The sequence below is a fragment of the Bos grunniens genome, chromosome 15, assembly GCF_055505025.1.
Source record: "Bos grunniens cultivar Pamir isolate PY7600 chromosome 15, Bosgru_T2T1.0, whole genome shotgun sequence".
Lineage (NCBI taxonomy): Eukaryota > Metazoa > Chordata > Mammalia > Artiodactyla > Bovidae > Bos > Bos grunniens.
The window spans coordinates 79,398,447-79,417,992 of record NC_141179.1 but is presented as its reverse complement, the minus strand read 5'-3'; the positions used below and the strand labels follow the sequence as shown (position 1 = coordinate 79,417,992).

General features: G+C 39.8%; 1 protein-coding gene across 1 annotated transcript in view; it reads left to right on the top strand.

Annotated features, from left to right (window-relative positions):
• The first annotated feature begins 16,057 nt into the window (after positions 1-16,057).
• LOC147358630 (fatty acid desaturase 2-like protein FADS2B) overlaps positions 16,058-19,546 on the top strand; it is a 45,055-nt gene continuing 41,566 nt past the window's right edge. The window contains exon 1 of the mRNA XM_086341726.1: positions 16,058-16,661. Within this exon, the coding sequence (XP_086197852.1) occupies positions 16,341-16,661 (321 nt within the window). The 5' untranslated portion in view covers positions 16,058-16,340. The remainder of the gene's footprint in view (positions 16,662-19,546) is intronic.

Genomic DNA, 19,546 nt, shown 5'->3' with positions numbered 1-19,546 from the left:
TGATTTACTCTCTGCTTACTGCTCTGGCTTATCAGAAATCAGTTTTCTTCATGCTGGGTAAAAAAAAAAAAAAAAAATTCCAATTGAGAACAATCAGAGGGTTTGATTTCAGTCCCTTACCTTGAAATGAATCATTTGATCATTTACAATTCTCCGACCCCATGAAAGCAGCACCCGCACAAAACTCTATTTCCTCAAATACCAGGTAGATGAGAAATATAACACATGCGGGGGGCGGGGCGGGGGGGGGGGGGGCCCGGGGAGCCGGGTGAGGAATGGATCTCACAGAAAGCAAATGTCTCTCCAAATTCACATTTCGGACATCTCTGGTAAGTTCTTAAGTGCAAAGCAGAATCTTTAAAGACTCCCTTGTACAATGTTTGTAATATTGTATATAGATCTCCCAGTTTGTACACCTCATTAATTCAGTCTACATCTATGTAGCAGGAAACTGAAGTAATCAACCAGACAGTGAACACTGGCAACTTTGCCATTGAGAGGCCTGAACTAGTCATCTAAGTTGGTGACATTAGGCAAAGTGATTGGGAAAAAACGCTTCTCTCCACCTCATTATACTAAAGCCATACACACTCACAGACACACACACACAAACACACATATAAAATGTTATGTAATATGACATCATAATATACAGTTTAAGTTAAGCCTCCCACAGTCAGCTTAGATGGGGAGAAATGGAGTTCAAAGGAAGAAATATGTGAATTAGAATTAATTTACACCACTGAACACATATTGGGCGTCCTTGATATTGTGTTTAGGGTCTAAGTACTTTAAATATTTCTATAAAATGAGAAAACCTCTATAAAATGAGAAAACCATTGTTATCCAATGACTTGGCTCTTTGAATCAGGTGGCCAAAGTATTGGAGCTTAGGGTTCAGCATCAGTCCCTCCAATGAGGGATTTCCTTTAGAATTTCCTCTTAATTCCCCTACAATGATTTGATTTCCTTTAGGATTGATGGGTTTGATCTCTTTGATATCTAAGGGACTCTTAAGAGTCTTCTCCAACACCACAGTTTGAAAACATCAATTCTTCAATGCTCAACCTTCATTATGATTCAACTCTGCATTCGTACATGACTACTAGAAAGGTGTGAAATCATTTGCACACAAATATAATATCAAAAGCAGCAACTGTGATAAAGAGCACAAATGCAGTATATTGGAAATGCATTTAGAATTAAAAGACCAACAACTTAAAGGAATCTTGTTTATATCAGATCTGATCAGATCAGTCACTCAGTCGTGCCTGACTCTTTGCGACCCCATGAATCGCAGCGCGCCAGGCCTCCCTGTCCATCACCAACTCCCAGAGTTCACTCAGACTCACGTTCATCGAGTCAGCGATGCCATCCAGCCATCTTATCCTCTGTCGTCCCCTTCTGCTCCTGCCCCCAATCCCTCCCAGCATCAGGGTCTTTTCCAATGAATCAACTCTTCCCATGAGGTGGCCAAAGTACTGGAGTTTCAGCTTTAGCATCATTCCTTCCAAAGAAATCCCAGGGCTGATCTCCTTCAGAATGGACTGGTTGGATCTCCTTGCAGTCCAAGGGACTCTCAAGAGTCTTCTCCAACACCACAGTTCAAAAGCACCAATTCTTTGCTGCTCAGCCTTCTTCACAGTCCAACTCTCACATCCATACATGACCACAGGAAAAACCATAGCCTTGACTAGATGAACCTTTGTTGGCAAAGTAATGTCTCTGCTTTTGAATATGATATCCAGGTTGGTCATAACTTTCCTTCCAAGGAGTAAGCATCTTTTAATTTCATGGCTGCACTCACCATCTGTAGTGATTTTGGAGCCCAGAAAAATAAAGTCTGACACTGTTTCCACTGTTTCCCCATCTATTTCCCATGAAGTGGTGGGACCAGATGCCATGATCTTCGTTTTCTGAATGTTGAGCTTTAAGCCAACTTTTTCACTCTCCACTTTCACTTTTATCAAGAGGCTTTTGAGTTCCTCTTCACTTTCTGCCATAAGGGTGGTGTCATCTGCAAATCTGAGGTTATTGATATTTCTCCCGACAATCTTGATTCCAGCTTGTGTTTCTTCCAGCACAGCATTTCTCAAGATGTCCTCTGCATATAAGTTAAATAAACAGGGTGACAATATACAGCCTTGATGAACTCCTTTTCCTATTTGGAACCAGTCTGTTGTTTCATGTCCAATTCTAACTGTTGCTTCCTAACCTGCATACAGATTTCTCAAGAGGCAGGTCAGGTGGTCTGGTATTAACATTTCTTGAAGAATTTTCCACAGTTTATCGTGATCCACACAGTCAAAGATTTTGGCATAGTCAATAAAGCAGAAATAGATGTTTTTCTGGAACTCTCTTGCTTTTTCTATGATCCAGCTGATGTTGGCAATTTGATCTCTGGTTCCTCTGGCTTTTCTAAAAACAGCTTGAACATCAGGAAGTTCACGGTTCACATATTACTGAAGCCTGGCTTGGAGAATTTTGAGCATTACTTACTAGTGTGTGAGACGATTGCAATTGTGTGGTAGTTTGAGCATTCTTTGTCATTGCCTTTCGTTGGGATTGGAATGAAAACTGACCTTTTCCAGTTCTGTGGCCACTGCTGAGTTTTCCAAATTTGCTGGAATATTGAGTGCAGCACTTTCACAGGATATCTTTCAGGATTTGGAATAGCTCAACTGGAATTCCATCACCTCCACTAGCTTTGTTCATAGTGATGCTTTCTAAGGCCCACTTGACTTCACATTCCAGGATGTCTGGTTCTAGGTGAGTGATCACACCATCGTGATTATCTGGGTCATGAAGATCTTTTTTGTACAGTTCTTCTGTGTATTCTTGGTATCTCTTCTTAATATCTTCTGCTTCTGTTAGGTCCATACCGTTTCTGTCCTTCATTGAGCCCATCTTTGCATGAAAGGTTCCTTTGGTATCTCTGATTTTCTTGAAGAGATCCCTAGTCTTTCCCATTCTGTTGTTTTCCTCTATTTCTTTGCATTGATCGCTGAAGAAGGCTTTCTTATCTCTTCTTGCTAGTCTTTGGACCTCTGCATGTTTATATGTTTCCTTTTCTCCTTTGCTTTTCACTTCTCTTCTTTTCACAGCTATGTGTAAGGCCTCCCCAGACAGCCATTTTGCTTTTTTGCATTTCTTTTCTATGGGAATGCTCTTGATCCCTGTCTCCTGTACAATGTCATGAACCTCATGACATAGTTCATCAGGCACTCTATCTATCAGATATAGGCCCTTAAATCTATTTCTCACTTCCTCTGTATAATCATAAGGGATTTGATTTAGGTCATACCTGAATGGTCTAGTGGTTTTCCCTACTTTCTTCAATTTCAGTCTGAATTTGGCAATAAGGAATTCATGGTCTGAGACACAGTCAGCTCCTGGTCTTGTTTTTGCTTACTGTATAGAGCTTCTCCATCTTTGGCTACAAAGAATATAATCAATCTCATTTTGGTGTTGACCATCTGGTGATGTCAATGTATAGAGTCTTCTCTTGTGTTGTTGTTGACAGAATGTGGTCCACTGGAGAAAGGAATGGCAAACAACTTCAGTATTCTTGCCTTGAGAACCCATGAACAGTATGAAAAGGCAAAATGTTAGGACACTGAAAGATAATCTCCCCAGGTCAGTAGGTGCCCGTTATGCTACAGAAGATCAGTGGAGAAATAACTCCAGAAAGAATGAAGGGATGGAGCCAAAGCAAAAACAATACCCAGATGTGGATGTGACTGGTGATAGAAGCAAGGTCCAATGCTGTAAAGAGAAATATTGCATAGGAACCTGGAATGTCAGGTTCGTGAATCAAGGCAAATTGGAAGTGTTCAAACAAGAAATGGCAAGAGTGAATGTCGACATTCTAGGAATCAGTGAACTGAAATGGACTGGAATGGGTGAATTTAACTCAGATGGCCATTATATCTACTACTGCGGGCAGGAATCACTCAGAAGAAACGGAGTGGCCATCATGGTCAACAAAAGAGTCCGAAATGCAGTATGTGGATGCAATCTCAAAAACGACAGAATCATCTCTGTTTGTTTCCAAGGCAAACCATTCAGTATCACAGTAATCCAAGTCTATGCCCCAACCAGTAACGCTGAAGAAGCTGAAGTTGAACGGTTCTATGAAGACCTACAAGACCTTTTAGAACTAACACCCAAAAAAGATGTCCTTTTCATTATAGGGGACTGGAATGCAAAAGTAGGAAGTCAAGAAACACCTGGAGTAACAGGCAAATTTGGCCTTGGAATACAGAATGAAGCAAGGCAAAGACTAATAGAGTTTTGCCAAGAAAATGCACTGGTCATAACAAACACCCTCTTGTTTATATACAGACTTCTATATCAAAACCTCATGGTAACCTGAAACCAAAAATCTATTGGGTTGGCTAAGGAGTTCATTCAGGTCTTCAGACAAACCCAAATGAACACTTTGGCCAACCCAATACAACAGATACACACACAGATAAAGAAAAATGAACTCAAACACAACACTAGAGGTAGTCATCAAATCACAGGAGAAGAGGACAAAAGAGGAAGAAAAAAGGCCCACAGAAACAAATTCAAAACAGTTACCAAAAATGGCAATAAGAACATGGATATCAATAATTACTTTAAATATAAATGGATTAACTGCTCCAACCAAAAGACACAGACTGGCTGAATGGGTTAAAACACAAGACCTGTATATATGTTGTCTTTAAGAGATCCACTTCAGACCTACAGACAAATACAGACTAAAAGTGAAAATATGAAAAAGGGGAGTTCCATGCAAATGTGAATCAAAGGAAAGTTGCTGTAGCAATACTCATGTGAGACAAAATAGACTTTAGAATAAAGACCAGTATAAAAGACAAGAAGGACACTATATAGTGATTAAGTGATCAATCCAGGAAGAAGATGTAATAATTTTAAACATGTATGCATCCATCATAAGAGCATCCCAATACGTAAGTCAAATACAGCCAAGAAAAGGAGAAGGGAAAATGACAGTGATACATTAATGGACAGATCATCCAGCAAACAAATAAGGAAACACAGACCTTACATAACATGTTAAGCCAGGAAGACTTAATTGATATTTATAGAGCATTCCATTCAAAAGTAGCAGAATATACATTCTTCTCATGTGCACAAGGGAACATTCTCCAAGATTCACCACATGCTGGGCCACAAAGAAAACCTCAGTAAATTTAAGAAAATAAAAATCACACCAAGCATCTTCCCCAACAACAATACTATGATATTTGAAATCAACTACAAGAAAAAAAAAAAAAAAGAACTGTAAACTAGGTGGAGGCTAAATAATATGTTACTAAACGACCAGTGGATGACAGAAGAAATAAAACAGAAAATTAAAAAAAAAAAACACTTGGATACAAATGAAAATGAAAGCACAATCATCCAAAACATATAGGATTCAGCAAAAGCAGTTCTAAGAGGAAAGTCTATAGTGACAAATCTTACCTCAGGAAGGAAGAAAAATCACAAACCTAAGAAAACCTGACATTATACTTAAAAGACTAGAGATAGAACAAGCAAAACTCAAAGTTAGCAGAAGAAATAAAAAAGATCAGGACAAAGATAAATCAAATAGAAATAAAGAAAAGGATAGAAAAAATTAAATGAAACTAAAAGTGGTTCTTTTAGAAGATAAACAAAATTAATAAACCTCTAGCCAGACTCATCAAGAAAAAAAGGGAGAGGGCTCAAGTTGATAAAGAGATAAATGAAAAAGAAGTTACAACATTAAAAAGAATACACTCGAATCAGTTCTAATGAGGTGGATGAAACAGGAGCCTATTATACAGAGTGAAGTAAACCAGAAAGAAAAACACCAATACAGTATACTAATACATATATATGGAATTTAGAAAGATGGTAAGGATAACCCTGTATGCAAGACAGCAAAAGAGACACAGATGTATAGAACAGTCTTTTGGACTCTGTGGGAGAGGGCGAGGGTAGGATGATTTGGGAGAATGGCATTGAAACATGTACAATATCAGTCCAGGTTCGATGCATGATACAGGGTGCTCGGGGCTGGTGCACTGGGATGACCCAGAGGGATGGGATGGGGAGGGAGGTGGGAGGGGGGTTCAGGATGAGGAACACGTGTACACCCGTGGCAGATTCATGTTGATGTAAGGCAAAAACCTTATTATACAATATTGTAAAGTGATTAGCCTCCAATTAAAATAAACAAATTTATATTAAAAATAAAATTAAATTTAAAAAAAGAAGTTACAACAGACACCCTAGAAATAAGAAGTGTCATAAGAGACTATTGTAAGCAGCTACAAACAACATGCCAACAAAATGGACAACCTGGAATAACTGGACAAATTCTTAGAAATGAACAATCTCCCAAGACTGAAGCATGAAGAAACAGAAAATATAAACAGACTAATCACCAGTATTGAAATTGAAACTGTGATTATAAAACTCCCCCTATTTGCTACATCTTTATTCATTCATCTAACTATGGATGGGCATGTAGGTTGCTTCCATAGCTTGGTAATTACAAATTCCGGTGCATATATCATTTTTGAATTAGTGTTTTTATTTTCCTTGGATATATACCTAGGAGTAAAACTTATGGTTAATGTGGTAGTTCTACTTTTCCTCCCACCCCCCACCCGAATATATATCAGAAATTGAAGATTCCTTCTTGAAATATCCAGTGGCTCTGCTCAAACTCAGGGGGAAAGTTGGAGGGTAATTAGGATGAAGCTGGACAATAAACTGGTATGTAACGAAATTAGTCATAGTGGAATAACACTGTGTAAAACAGAAAGAGCTTCAGCTATGAAGCAACCACAATCAAGTTCAAATCTAATTGAGTCACTTTCCAGCTATATGACTTTGAGCAATTCATATCTATTCTGAAATTCACTTGCAAAATGGGGATAAGGATCAACTGTTAGGACTGACTGAGAAATTGCAATTAACATTTTGGAACACAGCAGTTGTGCAATAAAAGGTAAAAACAACTATGAGAATCAAAAGATCAACTGCAGTACTGAATGAAAAGGCATGAATCTGCCACTTGCAACGGCAAATGCCTCTTAGAAAACCACAGTTTGGGTTTTTAGTTTGTCACCTGAAAAGTTTGCTAGACATTCAGAAATCACTTTTTGCCCTTCATGAGAATTTACTTAGCAGACTTTGCAATTATCACCAGACTTAAAGATTATGTAAATGATACAAGAATGTAAACAGCACATCAAAAAATAAATGAGTGTACCTAGAATTAAAGACCTAAGAACAGTCTCATCAGGTGAGAAAGAACAATCAGGGATAACACTGAAAGCAGGCAAAACGCTTGGCACTGCTAAAGTGATATAGGAGCTGGGGGGTTAGTTTAAGTGGGGCTTGCACTCACTCCCTTCACCTCCATCACAGAAAGTATATATGACAGAGTAGAGCACACACAACTCTGGGTCTTAGCTATCCACTGAACCAGTCATTCACTCTGTAAGCAAATACTGAACACTAGTTAGTGCCTGCTTTGAAAAATGCAGAAGTGGAAAAGGCATGCTCCCTGCCTTCAAACAACTGATGATCTAGAGGAGGAAAGACGCAACAGCGGTGACAGCAACAAAAACGAGACGTGACCAAAGCAGTGACCTCACCATGCTGCAGGAAGACTGAGAACACAGATGAGTCTCAGCTCCATCAAGACTGAGCATGAAACAACAAAAGCATGTGCTTAAACTGAATTCTGAAGAATGAGCAGGAGTACCCTAGAAAGGCAGGATGGACATAGGCATGGTGACTTTGTGACCATAACAGGAGTGCAGAAAGTATAAGAGAGTGGCAGATGGGAAACCACTGTGAGCAGAGATCACACACTCTGCCTTTCTTGCACATCATCTAAGAACGCCTAGCAGGATGATTGGCACACATGTTCACAGGTGATAAATATTTATTATGAAATGTCATATTATCTGAAGATATAATCTGATATATAACAGAGACAAGTATTTATTATGAAATCTCATATTATCTGAAGATTTAATCCCATACACAGTAGAGCAGATTCAGAGGTACACTTTGTCTATGGTTAAGGGAGAACAGTGAGGACCTAACTTTACCAGAGCAAGGAAAACAAACAGGGCTTCTTTTTATCTAAGAACTGGAAAAAAAGCTCAGATATTATCCAATGCAATGTTCAATTATCAGCCAAAAAATAGCTTTTGATTTCTAATTCAGTATTCTTTGGGATCACTGAGTTCTTGAGAACAACATTAATGCATCATGCAATGTGATATGAAGACATGGAGACGCCAAAAAGTAAAAATGGTTGTGCAATGCATCCAGCTAATCAGCAATATTCAAACTACCGTATAATTGCACTCATTTCAAAAGCTAGCAAGGTAATGCACAAAATCCTTCAAGCAGGTCTTCAGCAGTATGTGAACCAAGAAGTTCCACATGTACAAGCTGGATTTAGAAAAGGCAGAGGAACTGGAGATCAAATTATTAAAATCTGTTGGATCATAGATAAAGCAAGGGAATCCAGAAAAATATCTACTTCTGCTTCATTGACTACACTGAGCCTTTGACTGTGTGGATCACAACAACTGGGTAATTCTTAAAGAGATGGGAATACTAGACCATTTTACCCATCTCCTGTATGTACGACGAGAAGCAACAGAACAGGATGGGGAGATGGACTGGTTCAAAATAGGGAAAGGAGTACATCAAGGCTGTATATTTTCACCCTGCTTGTTTACCTTCTATGCAGAGTACATCATGTGAAATGCCGGGCTTGGTGAATGACAAGTCAGAATCAAGATTGCCGGGAGAAATAACAACCTCACCCACACAGATGATATCACTCTAATGGCAGAAAGTGAAGAGGAACTAAAGAACTTCTTAATGAAAGTGAAAGAAGAGAGTGAAAAAGCTGGCTTAAGACTCAGCATTCAAATAACAAAGATCGTGGCATCCAGTTCTATCACTTCATGGTAAATAGAGGAGGAAAAACTAGAAACACTGACAGATTTTATTTCCTTGGGCTCCAAAATCACTGCAAATGATGACTCGGCCATGAAATTAAGACATTTGTTCCTTGGAAGAAAGCAGTGACAAACCTATTAAAGAGCAGAGACATCACTTTGCCAGCGAAGGTTCATATAGTGAAACTATGATTTCTCTAGGAGGCATGTATGGATGTGAGATTTGGACCATAAAGAAGGCTGATCACGGAAGAATTGCTGCTTTTGAACTGTGGTGTTGGAGAAGCCTCTTGGGAATCTCTTGGACAGCAAGGAGATCAAACCAGTCAATCCTAAAGGAAATTAACTGTGAATGTGCATTGGAAAGACTGATGCTGATGAAGCTCCAATATTCTCAACACCTGATGTGAAGAGATGACTCATTGGAAAAGACCCTGATTCTGGGAAAGATGCAGGGCAGGAGAAGGGGGCAACAGAGGATGAGATGTTTGGATAGCATTACTGGCCCAATGGACATGCTGCTGCTGCTAAGTCGCATCAGTCGTATCCAACTCTGTGCGACCCCATAGTTGGCAGCCCACCAGGCTCCCCTGTCCCTGGGATTCTCCAGGCAAGAACACTGGAGTGGGTTGCCATTTCCTTCTTCAATGCATCAAAGTGAAAAGTGAAAGTGAAAGTTAAGTCGTGTCCAATTCTTTGCAACCCCATGAACTGCAGGACACCAGGCCTCCCTGACCATCACCAACTCCTGGAGTCCACACAAACCCATGTCCATTGAGTCGGTGATGCCATCCAACCATCTCATCCTCTGTCATCCCCTTCTCCTCCTGCACTCAATCTCTCCCAGCATCAGGGTCTTTTCAAATGAGTCAACTCTTCCCATCAGGTGGCCAAAGTATTGGAGTTTCAGCTTCAACATCAGTCCTTCCAATGAACACCCAGGACCGATGTCCTTTAGGATGGACTGGTTGGATCTCCTTGCAGTCCAAGGGACTCTGTTTATCACAGTTTAGGCACCACCTGTTTGAATAGGCAGCTACCAGTACCACGACTTTCAGGATCTCTAATTACAGACCCATTCATAATTCACAATGGTACAATTTATGTTTATGGTCAGAGTTTCTGCTTCCAGTTTATCTTGAACTAAAACTAAGTCTTTGGAAAGCAAACAGAAAGGGTCAGGATAAATTGGCCAGCTTACAATGATAAAAACGGCATTTTCTAAAAAACCCACATTCCTTGGCCTTGTCATATTACTGATTCATGCCTTCACACATAAAAGCAGGGTTTGTCTTACATTCTGATTAGATAGTACCTTGAAACTTCTGAGCCAAAAGTAAGAATTGTTATTTTCTTTATTGAAGGCTGATGGTAACTGATTTTTCACCAGGAAATTTTAAAAGGAGAGCAATCAGTTTGTGCTGTTGTTTACATACATATGATCCTTTCATCAGTAGTCTCTGAAGTGAAGTGAAGTCGCTCAGTTGTGTCCGACTCTTTTGTGACCCCATGGACTGTAGCCTACAAGGCTCCTCTGTCCATGGAATTTTCCAGGCAGCAGTACTGGAGTGGGTTGCCATTTCCTTCTCCAGGGCATATTTCCAAGCCAGGGATTGATCCCGGGTTGCCCACATTGCAGGTGAACGCTTTACCATCTGAGCCACCAAACAGGCACATAATGAACATTAGTGTGTAGTGAAATATACTAAGTACGAAGAAAACACAAGAGAGTTAAAGAAACCTTCACATGTTTCCTTAAATGAGTCTTAATGGATACATAGATGTTTTCCTGGCCAGGTAAAATGAGAAGGTTCCTAAACAAAGCATACTATAGAAACAAAGTTTCTGTGCAGCAGAAGGAAGTTTCTTGAGAAGTGTAACTATGGCTAGAAGACTAGTCATTGTGTAAGTGATTTGCTACTCCTGCCACTGTGAGCTGTGAAAATAAGAGCAAGTTACTAAAGCATTTAGTGCTTGTCCCATAGGAGTGTTGTGAGGATTAACTTTTCTAATGCACGTGAAGGGTTTAGAATACTGCTGGCACATCTTTGGTGCTTAATAAATGTTTTATTACTGTTACCACTGTCAAATCATCATCACCATTATTTTGAACAAATGTGCTATTCCTGGCGGTGTTTCTTTTACTTGTGCGAGGAGAGTCCATTTTGTTTATCATCATACCACAAATATCATGATTTGAATGTGGCCCAGGGGCAAAGGAGTAAGTTCAAAGATCACTTACATTAGGTTGCTGACAAAGTCATGGTAGATGCCATAGACTTAGCTGAGGAAATTCCATTCTTCAAAAAACCACATGCTGTTTTTGCAGAATCATATACTCCCACCAAGAATTACTAATTCTACTTGGTTTCATAAAAGATTTCTACTGGCTCTACCTGTCATTCAGCCCAGTCCCCACCATGGAGTCTATAAACCAGAATCCAACTTCATTCTTTCAGAATAATGTTCCAAAGCATGAACCAATCTCAAAAACACAACTCCACACCACAGAGACAGCTAAATCCCAAATTTAGAATTATTTCCTGCATATTCTTAGGACTTTGCCTCAAGAGATGAGACCAATGCTCCCTTAAGTTTTGGTAGGAATTAGAGAGAATTGTTTCTATTAATGCCAATCCTTTATCTCTTGAGTCAATTACCAATCATGAGGACAATATCAGTTTGAACCAGAAAAATCCATCCCCAAATCACTATCTTTGTTGATTCTTTTATTTCTAGCTTTGTCAAGGACCCCAACCTTGCTTCTTCTGTACAAATAGGGCTCTTTCTATTAAAATTTTCCAGTCACTGTCTAGGTGGTTAGAATGCAGATATAAAGGTCATGATCCTTAGTAAGTGTACCTGGGTGAAACTCAGGTGATGAAAATGAACACACACAACGTTGTAGGAACCAGCACAAGGCTGGCAGAAAATAGACGCTCAATGTAAGCATGTTCAGATTAATTTTGTTTCTTACACTGAGCCATAAGACACTAATTATATTTGACTGGCTTGATGTTTAAAAAGCAGCAATTATATGTGATTTAACCTAATCAGCCCTCTGATGGGATTAATCATTGGGTATTGTTGGAGTATGGAGAAATATCTACATGGACTAAAAACCTGGCTTTTAAAAATTCAACTTTTTTCCTTGTTAGGAAAGCAATATATCAGAGAAAAATATTAAAGAATAAGTTCATTTGCACAGTCTCTCCACTTTTACTGCCACTCCTCATGTGCGATCCATCATCACCTCTCCCTTGGAGTACTGCAAGAGCTTCTTAACTGGCTTCTCCGCTTTCATTCTTCTTGAACTTGGGCATAAACTTGGGTGAGCATACATGTACACATGTACAATGGACATGAATTTGAGCAAGCTCCAGGAGATGTCAAAGGACAGGGAAGCCTGGTGTTCTGCAGTCCATGGGGGGTCACAAAGAGTTGGACATGACTGAACAACTTAACAAGATAAAACAAAATAAATAAAAGCAAAACTAAACACATAGGAGACTTCCCTGGTGGTCTAGCAGTTAAGGGTTCACCTGCCGATGCCGGGGACACAAATTCAATCCCTTGTCCAGGAGGATCCCACATGCCATGGAATAACTAAGCCACAACTACACCACAACTACTGAGCCCACATTTGAGGGCCTACAAGACAACTGCTAAAGCCTGTGTGCCTAGAGTCCATACTGCACAGTAAGAGAAGCCACTTCAACAAAGACTACCCCTTGTTTACTGCAACTAGAGAAAGCCCGTGCTCAGCAATGAAGACCAAGCACAGTGAAAAATAAAATAAATAAACAAAAATAAACCCATGGGACCTACTTAAAAGCTTTCCACAGCAAAGGAAACCACCAAAAAAACAAAAAAGACAACTTACTGAGTGGAAGAAAATATTTACAAGTGATATGAGCAAAAAGGGATCCAAACAACTCAACATAAACAGATCATACAACTCAACCTCCAAAAACCAAACAACTCGGTTAAAATATAGGTAGAAGAAATGAATAGACATTTTTCCAAAGAAGATATGCAGATGGCCAACAGATATATGAAAAGATGCTCAACATCGTTAGTCATCAGGGAAATGCAAATGAAAACCACAATGAGGATTAAAGAAAAGGAAAAAAGAAAGAAAAGACAAAACCCCAAACTGTAAATAGAAATGAGAACAAAGTAACACACACAAAAAAGAAATGAAAACAGAACCAAAAACAAAACAAAAACAATATTGATGTATGGCAAAACCAATACAATATTGTAAATTAACCTCCAATTAAAATAAATTTATATTAAAAAATAAAATAAAATACCATGTAAACACACACACACACACATACAAGAGAACAACCAGACAAACTAAAGAAGCCAAAAAGGAAATCAAACAATTTTTGAAAAGCTAAACAAACAAATAAACAAACAAAGCATAAAACAAAACCAAAGCAGAGTGCCAACTGAACAATAAAGCAAAGAAAACAAAACAGACAAAAATTATCAAAAATCATTAAAAGATAATCAAAATTATTAAAAGCTGAAATCTTAACACTTTTGGAAATAGGGATTGTCCTTGAGAATTTGGGCTTCCCTGGTGGCTCAGATGGCAAAGCATATGCCAGCAATGCAGGAGACCTGAATTCCTTCCCTGTGTTGGGAAGATCCCCTGGAGAAGGAAATGGCAACCCACTCCAGTATTCTTGCCTGGAGAATCCCATGGACAGAGGACCTTGGTAGGCTACAGTCCATGGGGTTGCAAAGAGCAGACATGATTGAGCAACTTCACTTTCTTGAGAATATTATACTAAGTGAACAAAATCAAGCAGAGAAAGACAGATACCACATGATTTCACTCCTTTGTGGGTACAAAAATAAAATAAGTTACAAACAAACATACAGAACAGTGCAGTGACTACCTGAGTGGAAGGAGTTAGGAGCGTGGTAAAAGGGGAAAAGAAGGTCAACATCAATGCAGTATATTAACACATATACATGTAATTTAGAAAGATGGCAACAATGACCCTAATGCAAGACAACAAAAGAGACAGAGGTGTATAGAACAGTCTTTTGGACTCTGTGGGAGAGGGTGAGGGTGGGATGATTTGAGACAATAGCATTGAAACATGTAAATTATCATACGTGAAACAGATCGCCATTCCAGGTTGATGCATGAGACAGGGTGCTCAGGGCTGGTGCACTGGGATGGCCCTGAGGGATGAGATTGAGAGGGAGGTGGGAGGGGGTTCAGGATGGGGAACACGTGCATACCTGTGGCTGATTCATGTCAGTGTATGGCAAAACCCACTACAATATTGTAAAGTAATTAGCCTCCAATTAAAATTTTAAAAAAAAAGATGAGAGAGGGGGAAAAAAAAAAAAAGGTCAACTGTATCGTGACTGATGGAAAATAAAACTTTTGGTGGTGAGTATACTGTAGTGCTTCAGAAGTTGAAATATAATTTTCCATAACTGAAATTTATGTAATGTTATAAACCAAGGTAGCCTCATTAGGGTGTTATAAATGTTTTAAAGTCAAAATGCTTTTTTTCAGAAATTTAAAACCCTTAGGGAGAAATAACAGCTGTCAAAAGAACAGTTTGCTGTATGACTCAGGGAACTGAAACAGGGGTTCTATGATAATCTAGAAGGGTGGGATGGGGAGGCAGATGCAAAGGATATGGTCATACCTGTGTCTGATTCTTGTTGATATATGAGAGAAAGCCAAAAAACTCTGTAAAGCAATTATCCTTCAGTTAAAAAAATAAATTCAGTTAAGTTCATTCCCTCAGTCGTGTCCGATTCTTTGCGACCCCAAGAACCATGGCACACCAAGTCTCCCTGTCCATCACCAACTCCTGGAGTTCACTCAAACCCATGTCCATTGAGTCGGTGATGTCATCCAACCATCTCATCTGTCATCCCCTTCTCCTTCTGCCTTCAATCTTTCCCAGCATCAGGGTCTTTTCCAATGAGTCCACTCTTCCCATAAGGTGGCCAAAGTATTTGGATTTCAGCTTCAACATCAGTCCTTCCAATGAACATCCAAGACTGATCTCCTTTAGGATGGACCGGTTGGATCTCCTTGCACTCCAAGGGACTTTCAAGAGGCTTCTGCAACACCACAGTTCAAAAGCATCAATTCTTCTGCACTCAGCTTTCGTTATAGTCCAACTCTCACATCCATACATGACCACTGGAAAAACCATAGCCTTGACTAGACGGACCTTTGTTAGCAAAGTAATGTCTCTGCTTTTTAATATGCTGTCTAGGTTGGTCATAATTTTCCTTCCAAGGAGTAAGCATCTCTTAATTTCATGGCTGCAGTCACCATCTGCAGTGATTTTGGAGCCCAGAAAAATAAAGTCTGACACTGTTTCCCCATCTATTTCCCATGAAGTGATGGGACCGTATGCCATGACCTTCGTTTTCTGAATGTTGAGCTTTAAGCCAACTTTTTCACTCCCACTTTCACTTTCATCAAGAGGCTTTTGAGTTCCTCTTCACTTTCTGCCATAAGGGTGGTGTCATCTGCATATCTGAGGTTATAGATATTTCTCCCAGCAATCTTGATTCCAGCTTTTGCTTCTTCCAGCCCAGCATTTCTCATGATGTACTCTGCATATAAGTTAAATAAGCAGAGTGACAATATACAGCTTTGACATACTCCTTTTTCTATTTGGAATCAGTCTGTTGTTCCATTTCCAGTTTAAACTTTTGCTTCCTGACCTGCGTATAGGTTTCTCAATTAATTAAAAAAAAAAAAAGACAGTAACTGAGGAAATCAGAATAAAAGGAAACTTTTCAGTCTTAACAACAAAAGAACATTTCCCAATTCCAGAAGGCGTTCATATCTTCCTAGAGGTTTTGAAATCTTCTGCTCATGTGTTGAATTAAAACAACTGTTCCTTTCAATGGGGGAGAGCTGATGAGCCTGACCCAGAATGATGCCAGTGCAGGCAGTCAGCAGAGAAGGAGCCCAGCCCCTCCTCCCAGGGGTCAGGCCACACCATCCTCTGGGCTGTGATTGGCTCCAGCTCTTGACTAAGAGACATTTAATGATAAATAAGAACGCTGCTAAATGATCAGCCAACAGAGATAGAGAAGAGAGAAAGGTAGACTAATCTTCTTGGGTCCAGGGAAAGGTAGTACAGTCTTCATCAGGACAAAAGAAAAGACTCAGGACAGAGACGTGAGAAGCTGGGAAGGAGTTCACTATCAGGTTTGCCAAGAGTCAAGTAGGCTAAAAAGTTTTCTGTGTAGGCTTCTTACTTCATGGAATAAAAGGAGAGGGAAAAGGTCATTCTGTAGTTTATTCAGGTGAGAATTAGAAATTCCAGGTGTCACGCCAGAAATTCTAAAAGTACAAAGACAATGACGTTTGAAGAAAAGCCTGAGGGCAATGGGAGCCTTGTGGATGAGAACCAGCTGGACCTGGGTGCGAAGCATCAGGCAAACGGGAAACCAGCAGCAAGTGTGAGAGCTAAGCTCCCTGCAAGGCAGGAGGCAAAGGCGAAGTGCAGCTTGCCCAGAAAAAGCCTCAGCACATACACCTGGCAGGAGATCCAGAGACACAATCAGGAGACTGACCAGTGGCTGGTGATCAATCGCAAGGTCTACGATGTTACTGGCTGGGCGGACAGGCATCCTGGTGGGCGGCTGGTCCTCAACCACTGCGCTGGGGAAGATGCCACGGTAAGGAGCTCAAAGTCTGCCCTCTCTCTCTCTGTTCCAGCTGCTGGGTGGCTGGGACCTTGACTATCTTTCCCAAAGCATTTCAAGTACATGTTCAAGCTCCATGATCACTCATCTCCTCCCAAACCAATTTTTCTGGATTTCTATCCAGCAAAAATTGAAAGCTAATTAAGCCTCAAGGTCTAGCTATTATTTGCACTAGGTTTGGGGTGGGCTCAGATGCTGACAGTAGATACTATGTGTATTTCAGGTTTTGCTTTTTGTTCTTGGCATTATGTTTTTTTGTTTTGTTTTATTTTGAAATGGAGTCATTGTCTTACAAGAAGAAAGTTACAAATAGGTGAGTAAAATCTGGGAAAAAATGTCTTCATTCAAGTAGAAATTTCTCAGACTCCTACAACTGGAGTGCCTGAAACAGACAGCAACTCATCTGGCAAGCATCAAAATGTTGAACAATGTTGAAAGTCTACAGTGACATAGGCTTTTAGACTTTATAGAGTTATTTTTTGTTGTGTAGTTAATTCAATGTGATACAACCCACTTTTATGGAAGAAGTAACTGAAATCAGAGTGGTTAAGTGACTGACCCAAGTTCACCCAGCCAGCAGATCTCAGATTCAAAACACTTATCTTTCTGAACTTTCAGTCTTAATCACTTTCCTTCACTGTTTTTCCTCATAACTCTCCTCCACCAAAATAGCTGAAAAAATAGACTTTCAATGGATGCCTAAAATATCACGCATCATATGTGTTAAGTTGCTTCAGCTGTGTCCAACTCTTTGCAACCCTATGGACCACATTCCGGCAGGTACCCCCGTCCTTGGGATTCTCCAGGTATGAATACTGGAGTGGGTTGCCATACTTTTTTCCAGGGGATCTTCCTGAACTAGGGATTGAAACTATTTCTTACCTCTCCAGCATTGGCAGAAGTGTTCTTTACCATTAGCACCACTTGGGAAGCCCAAAGACAACATAGACACATTCAAATGCATGACCTCACTTAAACCTTATCATAAAGAAAGTGAACCAGTTCAGTTCAGTTCAGTAGCTCAGTCGTCATCAACTCTTTGCGACCCCATGAATTGCTGCACGCCAGCCCTCCCTGTCTATCACCAACTCCCAGAGTTCACTCAAACACATCCATTGAGTCGGTGATGCCATCCAGCCATCTCATCCTCTGTCGTCCCCTTTTCCTCCTGCCCCCAATCCCTCCCAGCATCAGAGTCTTTTCCAATGAGTCAACACTTCCCATGAGGTGGCCAAAGTACTGGAGTTTCACCTCTAAGGAAAGTGAATGGTTGCTGCGCTTCAGTCCTGTCCGACTCTGTGCGACCCCATAGATGGCAGCCCACCAGGCTCCTCTGTCTATGGGATTCTCCAGGCAATAACACTGGAGTGGGCTGCCATTTCCTCCTCCAATGCATGAAAGTGAAAAGTCAAAGTGAAGTTGCTCAGTCGTGTCCAACTCTTAGCGACCCCATGGACTGCAGCCTACCAGGCTCCTCCGTCCATAGGATTTTCCAGGCAAGAGTACTGGAGTGGGGTGTCATATTCCCATATTAAAGATAAAAAAACTGATACTAAAACGTGAAAACAATGTATCTCAGAGCACACAAATAACAGTGACAAATTTTTAAATCAGATAGTTTTTTTACCATAAAGCCCTTTATAGCTGATCTTAGAAATAAAATTTCCATTTAATATTGAAGAAGGAGGTTTCTCAATCCTTAAATGCATTTAGGAATCCATTCTAAAATATTCTATAATAAAGTTGATTTTAGCCCAATTAGGAACTTTTTCTCCATATTATACATATGAAGAAACAGAGAATAAAAGGTGTTAAACTAATTCAAGATCAGAAAATTAACATATTATAGAGTAGAAATTTAAACAGATATTCTTTATGTTATACTTGTCATTTTCATGTTAGTATATAATTTTTCCAACTGGTTTCAAAGGATAGGATTAAAAATATTGATTCAGGAAGCTCTGCTCTGTGAGCATTACCTGACAGATAAAAACAGAATACACAAGCATATGGCAAGTTTGCAAAGAAAGAAAGACTTTGTTTTTTGACACTAGCAACATCTTCTTCCCCCAGTTCTCATTTCCCCCTAATTTCTCAACTTCTCTGTCTAATCAGGGTCTTCTACCATCTTCTCGTCTTGATTCTGCAGTCAGAGGAATGCCTTTCTGAGAAGACCCTTCCACATCCCCACCACTCTGGTCTGATCTGATATTTTTAAAACAAAGCTCAACCTTTTCCTGGGAAAGTGTGCATGAGCTTGTAGCCCATGATGGGATTCTCACATGTGTCAGGAAGACCCTAGGAAGCCAGAGAGCTGAGGATAGAAGGAGCCAAGGGACAGTCATTTGTGCAAGAATCAGGAGAAAGATTAACAAAAATAAAGGGAAAAAAATACTTGTTGATGTATGACAGAAAACCACAAAATTCTGTGAAGCAATTATACTCCAATTTAAAAATAAAGTGGCAAAAAAGAGAGGAAAATACCACATATCTCATCTCCACAACACAAAGAAAATATGGATGATGCTTTCTAACACAAGTCACAGAATCGGCTCAGAGGATGTGTTAGCAAAAATATGTACCTTCAACCACCTTGCATATAACTGGTAGACATAGCTTGCAGAAAGCAGGTCAGCTGATGAATTTGTAATTTGCTGGTGAGTTTTTATCTCCCAGAAGTTAGAGAAAGACCACGATTATGCATCAAATTCTAGTTAACAAGGAAGAATTAAACCTTATGGGAAAATACCCATGACATCTCAGGATTTGTCTTAAGGATGAATACCCTGAGCGTGGTCAGTCATGTACCCTGGACTTTTAGAAGGCAGATCCAGAATGTTCAGAGAAAAATCTGCAGA